General features: G+C 53.8%; 5 protein-coding genes across 5 annotated transcripts; 4 read left to right on the top strand and 1 right to left on the bottom strand.

Moving 5' to 3' along the window:
- Nucleotides 1-1,827: 1,827 nt before the first annotated feature.
- AA0111_g859 (hypothetical protein) lies at nt 1,828-2,799 on the top strand (the record flags this gene model as incomplete). The annotated part of the gene is made up of 1 exon (XM_028655053.1): nt 1,828-2,799. The coding sequence occupies one exon, from the start codon at nt 1,828-1,830 to the stop codon at nt 2,797-2,799; it is 972 nt and encodes a 323-aa protein (XP_028511473.1).
- Nucleotides 2,800-4,659: 1,860 nt separating this feature from the next.
- Nucleotides 4,660-5,810, top strand: AA0111_g858 (hypothetical protein; the record flags this gene model as incomplete). The annotated part of the gene is made up of 2 exons (XM_028655042.1): nt 4,660-4,748; nt 5,753-5,810. The coding sequence occupies 2 exons, from the start codon at nt 4,660-4,662 to the stop codon at nt 5,808-5,810; spliced, it is 147 nt and encodes a 48-aa protein (XP_028511605.1).
- A 118-nt stretch (nt 5,811-5,928) lies between these two features.
- Nucleotides 5,929-10,056, top strand: AA0111_g857 (hypothetical protein; the record flags this gene model as incomplete). Its single annotated transcript, XM_028655031.1, has 1 exon — nt 5,929-10,056. One exon carries the CDS (start codon nt 5,929-5,931, stop codon nt 10,054-10,056), a length of 4,128 nt encoding a protein of 1,375 aa, XP_028511471.1.
- Nucleotides 10,057-11,053: 997 nt separating this feature from the next.
- AA0111_g856 (Coatomer subunit beta') lies at nt 11,054-14,070 on the top strand (the record flags this gene model as incomplete). Its single annotated transcript, XM_028655020.1, has 7 exons — nt 11,054-11,172; nt 11,260-11,330; nt 11,381-11,494; nt 11,549-11,679; nt 11,729-11,774; nt 11,826-12,993; nt 13,044-14,070. 7 exons carry the CDS (start codon nt 11,054-11,056, stop codon nt 14,068-14,070), a joined length of 2,676 nt encoding a protein of 891 aa, XP_028511470.1.
- Nucleotides 14,071-14,405: 335 nt separating this feature from the next.
- AA0111_g855 (hypothetical protein) lies at nt 14,406-16,010 on the bottom strand (the record flags this gene model as incomplete). The annotated part of the gene is made up of 4 exons (XM_028655009.1): nt 14,406-15,021; nt 15,090-15,462; nt 15,568-15,850; nt 15,945-16,010. The coding sequence occupies 4 exons, from the start codon at nt 16,008-16,010 to the stop codon at nt 14,406-14,408; spliced, it is 1,338 nt and encodes a 445-aa protein (XP_028511604.1).
- Between the last annotated feature and the right edge of the window lie 226 nt (nt 16,011-16,236).

The raw sequence follows: 16,236 nt of genomic DNA, 5'->3' as shown, positions 1-16,236 counted from the left end.
CTCGCACAAGGCGACCTCGGGCCAACCGTAGCTTGAGGTACATGGTCCCGTACCACCAGGATCCCAGAACAGCGTCATACGTCCCGGGGCCTCTAACCTATACAGCCCATGGGACGATTTCGGTGCCGTTTGCATCCAACGTATTCCCTGGAGTGTCGCGGACACCTTGGCGTGGGCTACAGTCAGCAGCAAAGACGTCGGGTGCTAAGGTCCTGTAGGCTGCATGGCGCAAGCGAATCAAAGGGATACGACGCGAGGCTCAAGAAGAATTACTGGCTGTCGGGATCCGACGGGGAGTATCTTTGTCGCCTCATTTTCAACTCCGAAAGGTGACGACGCGGCTCTTTGCGCGATCAAAGAGACAAAAGCTTATTGCCCGCATCGACGGACTTGCGTCTTTTGCCACGCATGGAAAACTTGAATCGAGCGACTTGTCGCATCGAAGAAGGCAAGAACATATGCGGAGTTAAAGTCTCCCTTGAGGTCTTGAGGTATAGGAACTATGCAGGTGATGGTAGAGACGAGGCTGACCGTAAGTGGGGTTCATGAGTCGGTTCTCCAGCCTACATTGTGAAACTGCTTCTTTGAAATATATTTGCAGCGACTCGACAGTTTTCCATCGAAGTACAAGTACTCGATGACAACAACCGGCGTTGTGGCGGAGTGGTTATCGCGCAAGACTAGAAATCTTGTTCCTTCGGGAGCGTCAGTTCGAATCTGGCCAACGTCGTCCTTTTTGCTGAGTGAGCGGATGGGAAGAGGTGCTTCCGCTGCTCTATATTTTTTGCGCTCCTCTGTTCTATACAAGATGCGAGAGAAACAGCGTACCTACGCATTTTGACCCTGCCAAGCCTTAACCTAGCACCTTCGCACTCTCCTACAGCTTGAATGCTCTGTGACACTCGACTCATTCGATGCCACTGCGACCCTTTCCATATCCTTTCCGAGTGGGCACCGACATCTGCCATGTCCCACGATTACGAGCCGTTCTCATGCGCCACCATCGCGGCGAGCCTCTGCGACCTCTACACCAATACTTGAGACGAGTGCTTACCGATCACGAACGCCAGTACTTCTGGAACCGTTTTGGACCAGAAGACACAATCTCCAAGAGGATGGATTCAGTCTCCAAATTCCTCGCTGGCAGGTGTGTACGAGTGATGCTCTAGATACTAGCAGAAGGCTTACCCAATAAAAGATTCGCAGCGAAGGAAGCTTGTCGCAAAGCATGCAGCCATCTAGATATCGACGAGAGAGGATTCAAGCATATCATGATTCTACCCGTTAACTCGGTGGATCGCGGCGAGCATCAGTCAGCACGACCCCAAGGGTTGATACTCGATAAAGTGTATGACACAGAGAGCTCTGATGATACACGTGTTGACGTGAGCGGACTTGATGGACAGTTGTGCGAGATCAGTATCAGCCACGATGGAGACTTTGCAACTGCTGTTGCTATCGTACCGAATGTGGGAACAGCGTCGGATCCTTAAGTTCGATAAACTTGGTTCACAGGCTGTTGGTGCAGTGCGATTGTTAGTCAAACGGTGTTGTTAGATACATTCATGTCCCATGAGATAGTCAACCAACAGTAAAGTTGTGGATTCGCTACCAAATGCGCAACCCACGATTCTGAAAGGTATAATTTCGGACAATGCAATTATCAGATAGTTTATTCTACTGTTCTTGTATTGGGTTTGCTGCCTAGTAGCACGACCACTTGTCCACACCGAAACTCTCTCATTCTCCCACACGCACACACAATCTCAACGCAAGTTCTGAATCTCTAAGAAAATTCAGCACCTCATTCGGACACAGGACAGCAACATGAATACCAACACAAAATCTGCGTTTGGCAAAAACAACATCTTTGCGCCTGAATCACCCTCGATATGGCAGCACTTGCAGCGAAACCCGCTACTCATAACCACACAATGGCTATACGCCCATCGGCCGCCGATAGTCATACCACGGCCGACCTTCGGTATACCAGTAAAGGTTGTGTGCATTTCAGACACCCATAACGAGAAACCACACGTCCCTAATGGCGACATTCTCATTCACTCTGGGGACATGACCATCAACGGTACATTCGAAGAGATCCAACTACAACTCGGTTGGCTAAACAATCTGCCACATCATCACAAGATTGTAATAGCTGGAAATCACGACTTGCTTCTCGATCAATCCTTTTTCCATCGCAACCCACGACTTGCAGGCCCAGACAATGATGAACGTAAAATGAAAGAGCTGAAACGGGGAAATGTGGTGTACCTGAACAACGAATCAAGGACATTCCACATCCGGGACTGTACCTTCCGGGTCTACGGCAGTCCCATGACACCACAATATGGCAACTGGGCGTTTCAATATCCAGAGAACGAAGACAAATGGTGCAACACTATCCCAGAATCAACAGACATACTCGTAATGCATGGCCCGGCCAAAGGACATCTCGATTCTTCGCCTTCGAATCCTACGTATTTGCAGGGCTGTGCTCATCTCCAACGGGAACTATGGCGTGCCAAACCACGACTACACGTTTGTGGGCACATTCACTCAGCGAGAGGAGTTGAGCGAAGGAGCTGGGAATGGTTGGAGTGGAGTTACGACACTGTGTGTCGTGGCGAAGGACGCGTTGGCACTATGCTGATAATTCTTGCTAGTTGGGTCGGGGCTTGGGTACTGTATGCGTTGGGAAGAGAGAACAGAGGGGTTATGACGAGTGTCAACGCAGCGGTCGTCGGGGACTGGGGTTTAGCTGAAGGCAAAAAAACTCTTATCGTAGATCTTGTCTAGATCGTGTGGAGATGACTGCGGAACCATGTCAAATGTTAACATCTTTCTCTTCAAGTAGACGTAGCCTGCACCAAGTGCTGTGACATCGAAGCCTGCGTGGCTTCTCGCAGCCCAATATGGCTGTTCACACAGCACTATAGGTATGAACCAGCCATGCTTAGAACTTCTGGAAGCCAACAAGAACAGGAGATGCCAGAGCAAAAAGTGGAGATTGGGTTCCTGGGTTCATGCGTGCCGTCATGCCCCACCGATCCTCGCGATAGCGATACAGAACACGTTTCGGGACGTGGAGCCCATGAACAGTCACCCTGCTGGATGTGGATCTGACAGGAAACAAACGCGTAAGTTGGGAAAAGACAAAGGCGAACTATGGAGCAGACGGTGGTTAATGTAAGAGAATGGGAACAAGGATTGGCACCAAACCGAGGCAGAGTATAGGAGAAGGAACATAGCATGAACGCAGTGACCGTGCCCAATGTAAGTGTGGGGTTATAAATCTGTTTGTTAAGAGATGTTCTTTTTTCAGTTGACGGGAGCGGTTTCGAAACGTTCAAGCGCATGCCGGCAGTCCCGATATGTCGAACGGTACTTGGCATAGGGGGGCCTATCGCTAGGTACAGCTCTGCGGCGCATGTGATGAACCAGTTTCGATCGAGATGTAATAGCATCTTCATCCGCTGCGACGGAAGTCTCCTTGAACTGGCATCACGGTTAAGTTGGCAACTGACGATATAGCAAGCGACGGAAAGGGGAATCCCCGTAGCCCGATGCCACGGTACATTGGCTAGACCATTGGATCGGCCAAGGGCTTGTCTACAGTGAGCTCTGAATATTGGCGCCTTCCTCGTACAGTCGCACACAGAAGTTTGAAACGAGTCACGGACAGCGAACCTCGGCAACCACGATGCGGGAATGTTTGTAGAGGGTCGGCATCTACCAATTATAGGCTTGTGGGAAAGTGAAACGCTAGAGCACGCGATGTGAAGTTGAGGCGTCGATGCAATGGCGTCAGTCATGGCCAGGCTCAGTTGAAAGATGAAGGACAATCCAGTTAGAAAGTACCGGTAGGCTGACCAGGCACGGACAGGGGCTGGTGGCAGGCATGGTACTTCCTGCCTAGGGCAGCTGTAAAGTTCATGTCGTTCCCTGGTGCGCATGCGTGGAGGCGGCGAGCAGAAAGACGAAACCAGCCGTCTGCCCTAGGACGAACTTTGGCGAGTCGTAGAGACGAAGATGTCAGCGAAAGGCAGATGGGCGTCAAAAACGATAGCGCAGTCAGAGTAGCAGTTGGTCGCACTTCGGAATGACTGTGGACACGAGGCGAAATCTGTGGCTGCAGGCGATACACGGGCCTGCATGCCTGGAATGTCAGCCGGTAGAGACGTTGGCATTACAGTCTGCAGGGCCACTGGGGAAGTCCCGCGATATTGCTTCTGGAGGCAGATAATCAAAGCATGTCCACGGGTGCAGGTGCAGCATGAGGCGCGGTGGTGAGCGATCATCATCATTCGCATGCGAGTGGGACCCGTGTTATGCCGAAATGAAGGGCTGGGCAAGAGCAGGGGCTGCGCCATCTCTCATTGGCCGCCTGATGGTCGCTCCTTCGCCAGAACCCTCCGCATCGACAGCTACGAGGACGGCGCTGTAAACGAACAGCAAGACTGTGGAGTTTGCTGCATTCACGCTCCTCTGGGCTTTTGTATCGCACGGTAGTGTCGCGGGCAAGGGATATAGTGTGTTGGTCGATCAAGTAGGATGGATAGCCGGGGTATATATTACCCATCGCTAGTGCGGTTTGAGCATACAGCCGTCTGCACGACCAGGGCCTCGCGGCCAGATGCAAATTAATCCACTGGTGGCATGCGCAATCTGCTGCTGATGGGGACACAATGTCCACTTGGCTTTCTTGTTGTCGTCGTCTTCGTTTCTGAAGTCTCCCGTCTCCTCTTGTAAAACATTTTGCATTGAATGCACCGCCAACGTCAATACCGGACTACTCCCTCTCCAGCAAGCGCCGTTCTATTTTGCGACTATCGAATGCAGAGGCCCGCCGTCCGAAACCCTGCCTTTCCCCGTCGTGGACGCTCGCACTAGTGGTGAGCAGTTGGTTCTCCTGCAGGGAGCACACGTTAGCGACTCGCAGTCCATTGCGCTTGCCCTCTTCCGCCCGCGACCCCTGCCTGCCGCCGTTTTGGCCTGGACACCGGGGCGAGTGCTGCTGCTGACGCTTGCCCTGTCCTCTTCTTCTTCTTCACTACCCGTCGCCCACGCCCCCAAGCCGACTTCTTCTCCACCACCCGCCGACAATCCCCCCAACGGGCGCATTCATATATCGACTTTGCGCATTCGCCGCCCGTGGCTCCCCGTGGCTCTCTCCTCCGACCGACAAGCACCGCTCTCCACGTCGCCCCAGGCCTTACGCTCCCTTGCACGATTCTCCGAATCACGACCACTCTTTCAAAAGCAATATCGCTCCATCGTCGCAATTACTAGTAATTTGACCGTTGCCTATCAACGTCGCCGTCGCTCATTTTAGCATCGCACACGTACGAAGACGCGCCCCAACCCCGCTGCACCCAACCACGACGCGCACGTCCACCCGCTGCTCAGAACAAAGAAAACGCTCCCGCTACGAATCCTGCTTAGGCGACAGCAACGACCACCGCTTCGACCGACCGCTACGCTTCTTTGTTGCGCATCTGCTTCCTGGCTGACACCCACGTGTGAACCAACCTCTGCTCGGCCCTGGTCCACTACCGCGTGCTTCTAGACCGCGCGACGACTATTCTCCGGTACCCATCAGTGTCAAACATGACAGCATAGGCCCGCGACCAAATCGACTACATTGCGACGACGCTGTAACCGCATCGCCATCTATTCCTAGCTGCATCGACAGTCTAGTGAGTTGCCCGCTCAGCGACGCGCCTTCTTCGTCGAGACTGACAGCCTACAGGTCCATTCTTTACCCACCATTGACATTCGTCAAGTACACTCGTTTACCAAAGCCCTGACAGTATGTTTTCTGACTTTTCCTACAAATCTCATGTCTGACAGCAGTAGGCTTTCACGTATACCACCGACACCCTCAAGACACTTAATTCTACTTAACCGGGGAATATAATCGTAAACATGCCACGCTCAGCCACAGTATGGGCCGCCGCCCTTGTTCTGGCCAGTCTTTCTGGCTCTCCGCTCACGACAGCGGAGGCCATGCCTGCACCAGGACCTCAACAGACCCAAGGCCGTCCCCGATACTACTTTCCTAGGCAAGTGAAGCGACAGATCGTAACCAACTCGACTACCCCGGCGGCCACTCCGTCCCCGTCTCCTGAGCCAGAGTCTAGCAGCTACTCCTCGCAGCTCACATCGCGTCAGATGGACTTCCCGTCCTTCATTGAATCGCTTTTCCGTGGCAGTTCTGACACTTCGGCTCTTGCCTCTTCAGACTCACTTGTCAGCACCAGCGATGTCGACACAACTAGCACCCTGACCTCCACACTGGACGATCTTCCAACAACACTCCCCGAGAGCTCTTCGTCTGCTTCTGCCTCGCAAAGCAGTGTCTTTTCCCCGCCTCCTCCACCTCCAGCGCCGTCAAGCTCTAGCATTGGATCATCGAGCCAAGTTCAGGAGTCTATTGTTGTGCCAACCTCTGAGGCTGCTTCAACGCCCACTCCAGAGGCCCCGCAAAGCAAGAAACCAGCCGAAACCCCCATTGTGGAGAACCCTCCTCAAGTTGGCTCCACTAGTGGTCTCCCAGAGACCATCATCCAGCCAACTCCGTCACCTGAGCCTATTCCTGAGCCTGAACCAACCACTGTTGTTTCCTCATCAGCTGCTCAGTCATCTGCACCACCCGCGGTAGAGATTGGTACCACCAGCGGTCTCCCTGAGACCATTGTGCAGCCTACCTCCACAGCACAGAGTAGCCCTGCTTCCAGCACCAAGGCCGACAGCCCTATTCTGGGTCCTATCCTCGGCTCGACCGGTCTTCTTCCGGACGTCATCGTCCCGCCAACCTCCTCTGCCCCGAGCTCAGCTGCTGCCACATCTTCTACCATTGACAACAGTCCTGCTTCCTCTGACGTGCCCAGCGTCGTTGTGCCGCCTACATCCACTGTTCAGAGCGTAGCGGCAACTTCGACTGGAGGATTGCCTGATGTGATTGTGCAGCCGTCGTCTCCCACTGTTGGAAGTGAACCAGCTTCCACAGGTGGCATTCCTGAGACCATTGTACAGCCAACTTCAGCCATTCCGAGCTCGGCTGTTGCTCCTACTGGAGGTCTTCCAGAGACCATTGTTCAGCCATCTTCATCTGTGGTGAACAACGCGCCCGCCTCTTCTGGTGGTATCCCTGATGTTGTCGTACAGCCAACTTCTACTGCGCCTACCTCCAAACCTCCTGGTATCGAGAACACTCCTGCTTCTACAGGTGGATTGCCCGATGTCATCGTTCAGCCATCATCGTCGGTTGTTGAGTCGCCTTCCGCGACGCCAACTTCTGCCGGTCTTGTTGGCGGACTTCTCTCATCGCTTCTCAACCCTATCGTCGGCTCTACTAGCGGAGTTCCCACATCTGTCGTTCAGCCTACCCAGGCCGTTTCGTCGACCGTGCCTCAATCATCGGAGCAGGCTGTCGGTTCTACTGGAGGCATTCCGGAGACTATTGTGACACCCACTGCAGCTCCTGCTTCTTCTGCTGCACCAAGCTCTCCTGATGCATCAAGCTTCCTTGGGCCTTTCATCGTCCCCGGATCGACTGGCGGTATTCCTGAAACGGTTGTTCAACCCACCTCTTCCGCTGGCCTTGTTGGTGGTCTCCTTTCTTCGCTGCTTGCACCTACACCCACTGCCGAGATCGGTTCTACTGGTGGCATCCCTGAGACCATTGTGCAGCCTACTTCTTCTGGCGGTCTTGTTGGCGGTCTCCTCTCATCTATTCTTCCACCTGCGCCTACTTCGCAAGTTGGCTCTACTGGTGGCCTCCCCGAGACCATTGTACAGCCTACTTCAGAAGTTGGTTCTACCGGAGGCGTTCCCGAGACCGTTGTGCAGCCTACCTCATCTGGCGGTCTGGTCGGTGGACTCCTGTCTTCCCTTCTCGCATCCGAAGCTCCTGCAGCCACCACCCAAGTAGGCTCTACTGGAGGTATTCCCGAGAGCGTAGTCCTTCCTACAAGCGTCGCTGCGTCTGGTTCAAGTGGATCGCCGCTTTTGCCATCCTCTGGCATCGTTATTGGAATTACCACCGCTCTAGGCACGGGAGAATCTGCTGTTGTAACTCCGACACCGACTCTTCTAAGCTCTGGTGCCATTCCCACCTCAGAGACCGCAGCTACCAGCTCTGGAATCCTCGATATTCCAGGTCTTCTCTCGTCGGTCGTGTCGGAACTGCCTGGTGTTTTGCCTACTGGTAGCGGTCTCGCGTCCACTGCACCCACCCCTGTAGCGTCTGCCAGCGCGTCTGGTCTCCTTCCTCCAGCTCTTTCTTCGCTCTTGTCATCGGCTGTTTCGGATCTTCCAGCATCTGCTTTGCCCAGTGCTTTGTCGAGCATTCTATCTGGATTGGACTCTGCTCTCCCTACTGGCACTGGTCCTGTCATCATCCCGACCATCTTGCCTTCCAGCTTGTTGTCTTCGGGTATCCTGCCTTCATCTGGAGTATTGCCATCCTCGGGACTGCTTCCCTCCTCTGACGTCCTGCCATCTTCCGGCTTGTTGCCCTCTTCAGGTGTTCTGCCATCTTCAGGCCTTCCAATCTCTTCTGGCATTCTGCCTTCATCTGGCGTGCTTCCCTCTTCAGGCCTGTTGCCATCTGGTGCCGTACCTACCCCTACTTCTGAGGCATTGTCTTCGTCGGGCGTACCTGCTTCTGAAAGCGTCGTGCCCACACCCTCAGAAACTGCCAGCATTACACCTTCTGCGACACTCTCTGATACCATCCTGCCTTCGGGCACGATAAGCTCAGGCATCACTCCCTCTGGTACAGGTTCCGTGGGAACATCTGCGTCAGCAGTCCCAACCTCGTCAGGTAGCTCACTCAGCGTCCCGGCCTCAGAAGAGCCTTCATCGGCTACTTCGACCGCGTCTCCTAGCAGCGCCGCGCCTACTCTGAGTGCATCAGGCTCTGCCAATGCTACACTCAGCGAGGCTCCCACATCAGTATTCAGCACCGGCTCCGTTGTTCTGCCGTCTTCTACAAAGTCCACGCCACCGCCAACATCCGAGACACCTTCATCGACCAAGAGTGAAACTCCCTCCCTCATCATCCCGGTGACACCAACCCCCACCAAGACGGCACCACCAATCTTTTCCCTCAAGCCAACCGCTACAGACAGCGCAACTTCTCTCATCGTCGGTACTAGCATCATTGTAGAGGCCTCCACAATGCCCACTCCTAGCCCTACTGCCAGCACTATCCCATCGAACCTGCCAAGGATGATTGCGCCACCGGGAGGAGTGCCTTCAGAGATCCCTCAGAACAGCTTCATGGGTCAAGTGTGCTTCAAGTGGCCTTTGAACTACCCATTCGTTTCCGCAAACGACGGTGGACAGCAGATTTTCCATTACTTGCCTCTGGCTATTGCTGATGGTTTGAACATCTCATCCACTGAGGTCAAGAACTTCGGACTCAAGCCACTGAACACTATGGAGTACCAGGGTTTCATCACCACGCTGGCTTTGTTCACCATCCCCGCGGACTTGCAGACGAAGCTCGCAGCTCAGCTTCGCAACCCTGCGGATGCTTTCTGGAACAACAAGAACTCGACTGTCAACGACCTTACTACCTTGATCAACACTGCATGCCCTCTTCCCGCCGGCAAGCTTCCAGGTGACAGCAGCCCTGCCAACGCGGCCGAAGAGCCAGGCGCCACCTCTACTGGCGGGTCTGGTGACGGGGGGGCTATGGGTGGTGATATCGGCGCCAGCCGCACTGTGAACAAGACTAGTGCAATTGTTGCCAGCAGTGCCATCGTCGGTGCCATCGCGTACGGTGCGGCCATTTTCTTCGTTGCCCGCCGATACAGGAACAAGCGCATGGCCCACCAGCGCGCAAGCTCTGTGCCCAGCACAAGCCGCATGACTTACGGTTCGATTCCAGGTGGCGCTGCTGCTTGGATGCACGGTGCTCGAAATGGTCGGATGACGCCTGGCAGTCGCGGCAGTCAAGGTAGCAGTAGCACTCAGGGTCGCAGTGTTCGCACACAACAGATTTCTGCTCCAGTCATGGCCGAGAACTCTCTTGGCTGGAACTAAGGACTGCCGACTTGCTCTTTCTCACTGAGACTGTGCGGTTGTACTATATACCGGACGTGAGTAGCTCAGCAGCACGCCTTGATGATGGGAAGCCTTCCGATGTGTTTACACCACGGCAACACGCTTTGTCTCATATCTACGACCATCTATTGTACCGACCTCATCCAAGCTAGTATCTTGACAGGATTTAGCCGCAAACCATCTCTCTCTCGTCACTATCATTCCAACACGTTCGCTCAAACCACCATAAACTTACACACTATACTTTAACATATATTCTCCTTTCACTGTATTTCTCTTCTAAGATACCAGTCTATGCTTGCGGACAAGCTAGACCGTTTTTTTCTTCCTGTCGTCGATTTGTCGATATATGGAATGGCCATATTTGCCATGGGTGGAAGGTTTGGGGTGTAGTCAGAATCTTCATGATGCGTCGTGCATGCATAGGCGGCAGCGCAAGGGGCACTTGTGGGGAGGCTGATGTTCCGAGTATATAGTTGTAGGGATGGAATTGAAAAAATCTACTTACTCGCTGAGAATTACCAATGTACGTGAAGAGAAGGCGTGAGGTTTCGAGGCCCTCTGTGGCCGTCACGCTCATGGACAACTAGAGTTGAGCATCGGTAACACGTTGACCTTGTGATTCCTCTGCTGGCCTCTGATCTACAACCGTGCAGCTAGCGGAGGCGGTATTGTTCGCATTTCGTCTGCCATCGATGGTTTTCCGAACATGCCCTGTTGGGAAGTAGCGACGTGAACCCTGTCGGTGTCTTGGCGCAGCTCCGCCGAACATCGAACACATTGCGGAGGACAACAGGCAGTTAGACGCCAACTCTTCCCGTGACTAGCTTTTCCTCTTTGTCGACCATATACGCAAGCGATACCCATTCCCGTATCCTCGAATCCTTCGGCGTCTGCCTGCGCATTTGTGGACTGGCTACTAAAGCCACGTTCCCATAATCCACCCCTCCGCAACATATACACCTAAGCTACAACAATGCGTCTGGACGTAAAGGTACGCACCAATGCGCTATGGCATATCTTTCGATACAAGGGTGAATCTAACTCGACTGTGACTACAGAGGCAGCTCTTCGCGCGGTCGGAGCGTGTCAAAGGTAAGCAGACTCGACATACGCACATCAACCGCCAGAGGGTAAACTGACATATCATAGGCATTGGTAGGAACAGCACCTCTACCCAAGATATTCGCCGCTAAACCTGACCAAAGACTTTCATCCAACCGAGCCATGGATTCTCACGACCTTGTATAGCGGTATGCATAGCTGGAAACCCCCAACATAGGCAGAGCGCTGACGGAAGCAGGCCACGTCCACATATGGTCGTACATATCGCAATCCATCGTCAAGACCTTCGAGCTCACCGATGTACCCGTACGCGCCGGTCGCTTCATCGCGAGGAAGAATTGGATAGTAGCAGGTAAGGGCCCAAACACCCGAATCCTCAGGAAGAGAGGCTGACATGGCCGTCCAGGTTCCGATGACTTCCAATTGCGCGTCTACAACTACAACACCTCGGAGAAGGTCACATCTTTCGAGGCGCATCCCGATTATATTCGCGCAATTGCTGTGCACCCAACACAACCCTTCGTCCTTACCGCCAGTGTGGGTAACAATTTCCAACAACACAAGGATCGAGCTAATGTAGCTTCAGGATGACATGACAATAAAGCTGTGGGATTGGGACAAGTCATGGAAGTGTATGTGGACCTGCTGTGCCACACATCATGGCGTATGCTAACACACTGCAGGTGTCCAAGAATTCGCTGGCCACCAACACTATGTTATGGGTATCGCGATAAATCCCAAGGACCCAAACACATTCGCCTCTGCGTGTCTCGACCGAACCGTCAAGATATGGTCGCTCGGCAGCTCCACCCCCAACTTTACCCTCGAGGCGCACGAGACCAAGGGTGTCAACTTCATCGACTACTACCCCCAGTCAGACAAGCCATACCTTCTCACAACCTCTGATGACCGGACGGTGAAGGTCTGGGACTACACCACAAAGGCGCTGATTGCGACACTCGAAGGCCATACTTCCAACGTCAGCTTCGCTGTATACCATCCCGAGCTCCCTGTCATCATTTCTGGATCTGAAGATGGTACCATTAAGATTTGGCACTCTTCGACATACCGGTTGGAGCAGTCCCTAAACTATGGCTTGGAGCGCGCATGGTGCGTATCCTACCAGAAAGGAAGGAATGGTGTCGCGCTCGGATTCGATGACGGCGCTGTCGTCATTACCATGGGTCGCGAAGAGCCGGCAGTCAGCATGGATGGTAGCGGAAAGTTGCTTTGGGCGAAGAACAACGATATCCTCACCTCGGTGATCAAGGGCAGCGATCAGCTCAAGGATGGAGAGCGCCTCTCTCTTCCCAGCAAGGACCTTGGCTCAACCGAGCTATACCCGCAGGCACTACTGCACTCGCCCAATGGAAGATTCGTCGCAGTATGCGGTGATGGCGAATACATCATCTACACTGCGCTTGCTCTTCGTAACCAAGCTTTCGGCAGCGCACTTGACTTTTGCTGGGCCTCGAAAGAACATGACAAAGACTACGCCATCCGGGAATCCTCCACCAGTGTCAAGATATTCCGCAATTTCAAGGAGCGGAGTGTCCTGAATGTAGGCTTCTCAGCCGACGGCTTGAGTGGCGGCGTACTCCTTGGTGTGAAGGGTCAAGGTGGCATTGGCCTGTTCGACTGGGACTCTGGTGCTCTGGTCCGACGGATAGAGGTCGAACCCAAGAGTGTATACTGGTCTGAGAGCGGGGAACTGGTCACTTTGGCTACAGAAGACACATTCTACGTGCTACGCTACTCCAGAGAGAACTACCTGGAGGCAGTGCAAAACGGCGAAGTAGACGAGGACGGCGCCGAATCTGCATTCGAGGTTGTGTGCGACATCAACGAGAGGTATGTTCAAAGAAGACATGATTGAAACCTTGAAGCTAATGACAAAACAGCGTTCGCACTGGTACCTGGGTTGGAGACTGCTTCATCTACACAAACAGCACCAACCGCCTGAACTACCTTGTTGGCGATCAAACATACACCATCTCTCACTTCGACTCACCACACTACGTCCTTGGGTACTTACCCCGTGATTCCAGGATTTATATCGCCGACAAGGATGTCAACGTGGTTTCTTTCGCCCTGTCTCTGGCAGTTGTGGAATACCAAACGCTTATCCTCCGAGGTGACCTGGAAGCCGCTGAGGAGACGCTTCCTTCTGTGCCCAAAGACCAAAACAACAAGATTGCTCGATTCTTGGAAGGTCAAGGCTACAAGGAAATGGCGCTCAAGGTTGCCACCGATCCTGAACACCGGTTCGACCTTGCCTTGTCTCTTGGCGATTTGCAGCAGGCTGTTGAGATTGCTCGCGAGCAAGACACAGAACACAAGTGGAAGACTGTCGGCGATGCTGCCCTCACAAACTGGGATGTCAAGCTCGCACAAGAGTGCTTTGTGAAGGCCAAGGATCTCGGCTCTCTCCTTCTGCTTTACAGTGCGACGTCTGACACGGCCGGTCTTCGTGAACTTGCTGAATTGGCTGAGAATGCCACAGCAAATAACGTAGCCTTCTCTGCGTTATGGCAGGTCGGAGATGTCCAGGCGTGTATCGACCTACTCGTCAAGACCAACCGTTTCGCCGAGGCCGTCCTCTTCTCCCAAACGTACAAGCCAAGCGCGACGGCTGGCCTTGTCAAGCAATGGAAGGAGTCTCTGGAGAAGGAGAACAAGACCAAGGTTGCTAGACTCCTTGGCGCGCCACCCCAGGACGGCGAGGGCGACGCCGAGATGTTCCCTGAATGGGATGAATACTTGCGATTGGAGAAGGAAGGAGGCACTGTGGAGGATCTTTTGATTCAAGAAGACGAGGCAGAGGCAGAGGACGCGGACGAGGAGATTGCTGCAGATGCTGAAGAAGAGGAAGAGGAAGATGAAGAAGAAGAGGATGACGAGGAAGAAGAGAGCGAGGAGGAGAAGTAGGTGTGCAAGTAAAGTGGTACCGTGGTTAGTGGATGCATTCTAGCTGCAATTGGGCTTTTTGTCGTGTGGTTGCTACACGTAGCGTACGTACGGTAACGGAAAATGATACAAAGATATAGACGTTTAGCAAGCAGATGTCATGATCAAAGTTGTGATTGATTTGTTGTAACATGATATGATGTGACGTGGTATCGCCTCTCTTGTTGGAGACGTATGTCTAGCCCATGATAGTAACGCCGCCCATATATACGTTCGTGTCGTCTTGGTAACATTCCAAAATGTACAAACATTTTACAAATACTTCTCCCATGCCAGACATGGGCAGAAGACTAGCTTTACCGCACGATTGCCTCTTCGTTGGCCGCGCCTTGGTATGCCGAATCGCGGAACCTGTCCTCGCCGCTTGCTGTGCTTTCGCTGCTGCTCGCTTCCTCGGACACGGACTCCTCAGATGTAGTGTGCACTGTGCTGCGTACGCGTGCGTTCATCTCCTCGCGTGTATCGTCAACGGACTCCATTTCTCGCAGGCCCTTTCCGCGACCAAAGAAGTCTTCTGTACGCAGTCCACGTACATCGCCCTGGGCCATTCCTTTACTGCTCCTCAGGGTGCCGTCTGCCTTCTTCCTCCTGATGTACTCCCTGACCGGGCCCATGGCCGCGTCTCTACATGCCTCTTTGATGTCGGAACCGCTCATTCCAGCCGAAACACGAACCAGGTAGTTCAAGTCAAAGTTCTGATGGTCGATTTTTGTGCCGCGTAGGATGAGAGAGAAGATGTTGTGGCGTTGTGTAGCTGAAGGGAGGGCAACGGGGAACTTCTTGGGCATGCGACGGAGGATGGCTTCGTCAATGTCTTGGATGCGGTTTGTGGCGCCGAGAATGCATATCCGCTGGGGAGTCGATGTGCCGGAGGAGGTGCTGGAGGCGAGGCCATCCCAGTGGGTCATGAATCTGGGGAAGGGTTAGTCTTGACTTGGTCGCAAGTTGAATGGGGCGCTATTGGAGAAGTGTAAACGTACTCGGCCTTGACCATGCCGCTGGCTTCGTGTTCACCGCTCCTCCTCTGTCCGAGAACTGCGTCAATCTCGTCGATGAAGACGATGCTTGGTTGCAGTTTCCTTGCCAGACTGAATACCGCGTTAACGAGCTTGTTGCTGTCGCCGTACCACTTTTCTGTCAGAGTCGAGATGTGCAGGTTGATGAAGCAGGCGCCCGATTCGTGTGCGAGGGCTTTTGCAAGCATAGTCTTTCCGCAACCGGGAGGACCGTAGAGGAGGACGCCGCTGGGTGCGCTGAGGAGCGAGGAAGAGTGCGAGTAGAGGTGGGGCATGGTAAGGGGGTAGATGACGGATTCCTTGAGTTCGTCGATTATCGAGTCGAGGCCACCGATATCTGCGAGGTGTTAGTTCTCCATTGCGCCAGGGCTTCAAGCATGCCAATTGGCATGCGCCAGATGCTACAGCCCAAGGGCCAAGCTTGAAGGAGCTTGTGACGTACCCTCGAAGCTCACGGGAATCTCTTCAGGCGCAACAACCTCCATGGCAATCGTCTGTTCGTAGGTGCTCAGGTTGAGGTCCTGTATCCTCGGCCGTCTGGGCCTGGATTCTGTGTCGTCGTCTTCGCTATCGTACTCGCCATAGCTTTTCCGCCGCTTGCTTGTAAGGATGGCGTCGAGTTTACGCGTCGCAGCAGAGGCTTTGGCGCGGGCTTCTTCTTTTTGTTGAGCCTCAGGGTCGAGGCGTGTGAGGAGGTTGCGAATGACGAAGTAGGCTATCAGAGGCTACCGAAGTGTCAGAAGGTGCTTTGCAGGACAGTGAGGGGCAGAGCAGGGCAGATGTGGAGAGGACACGGCGCATGCGTGGGAAGGGACGTACTGCAGCAGCTGCCATGAGGATATCGGGGAGATAGCCGGTGAGGCTACTCTTCTTATTTGAGCTCATCGTGCCGGGTTTCCGCCTTCAGCGGTGCTCTGTGGTATGGATCTGGCGTGGAATTGTGCTCAAGAAGCAAAAGTCGGCTCTGAGAGTTGCTGCAGCGAGCGTTGTCGATGCCAAAACTAAGGTTCAGTCCAGGAACCGGCCCGCCACGACCATGGAACCTGCAGCCGCGGCTGCATTCACCTCCGGCGTCACACGAGCTCCGCTCCGCATCGGCATCGGCGCATCG

Source organism: Alternaria arborescens (genome assembly GCF_004154835.1).
Source record: "Alternaria arborescens strain FERA 675 chromosome Unknown contig_2, whole genome shotgun sequence".
NCBI lineage: Eukaryota > Fungi > Ascomycota > Dothideomycetes > Pleosporales > Pleosporaceae > Alternaria > Alternaria arborescens.
Note: the sequence above shows the minus strand (reverse complement) of the source record. Positions and strands in the feature narration are given on the sequence as shown.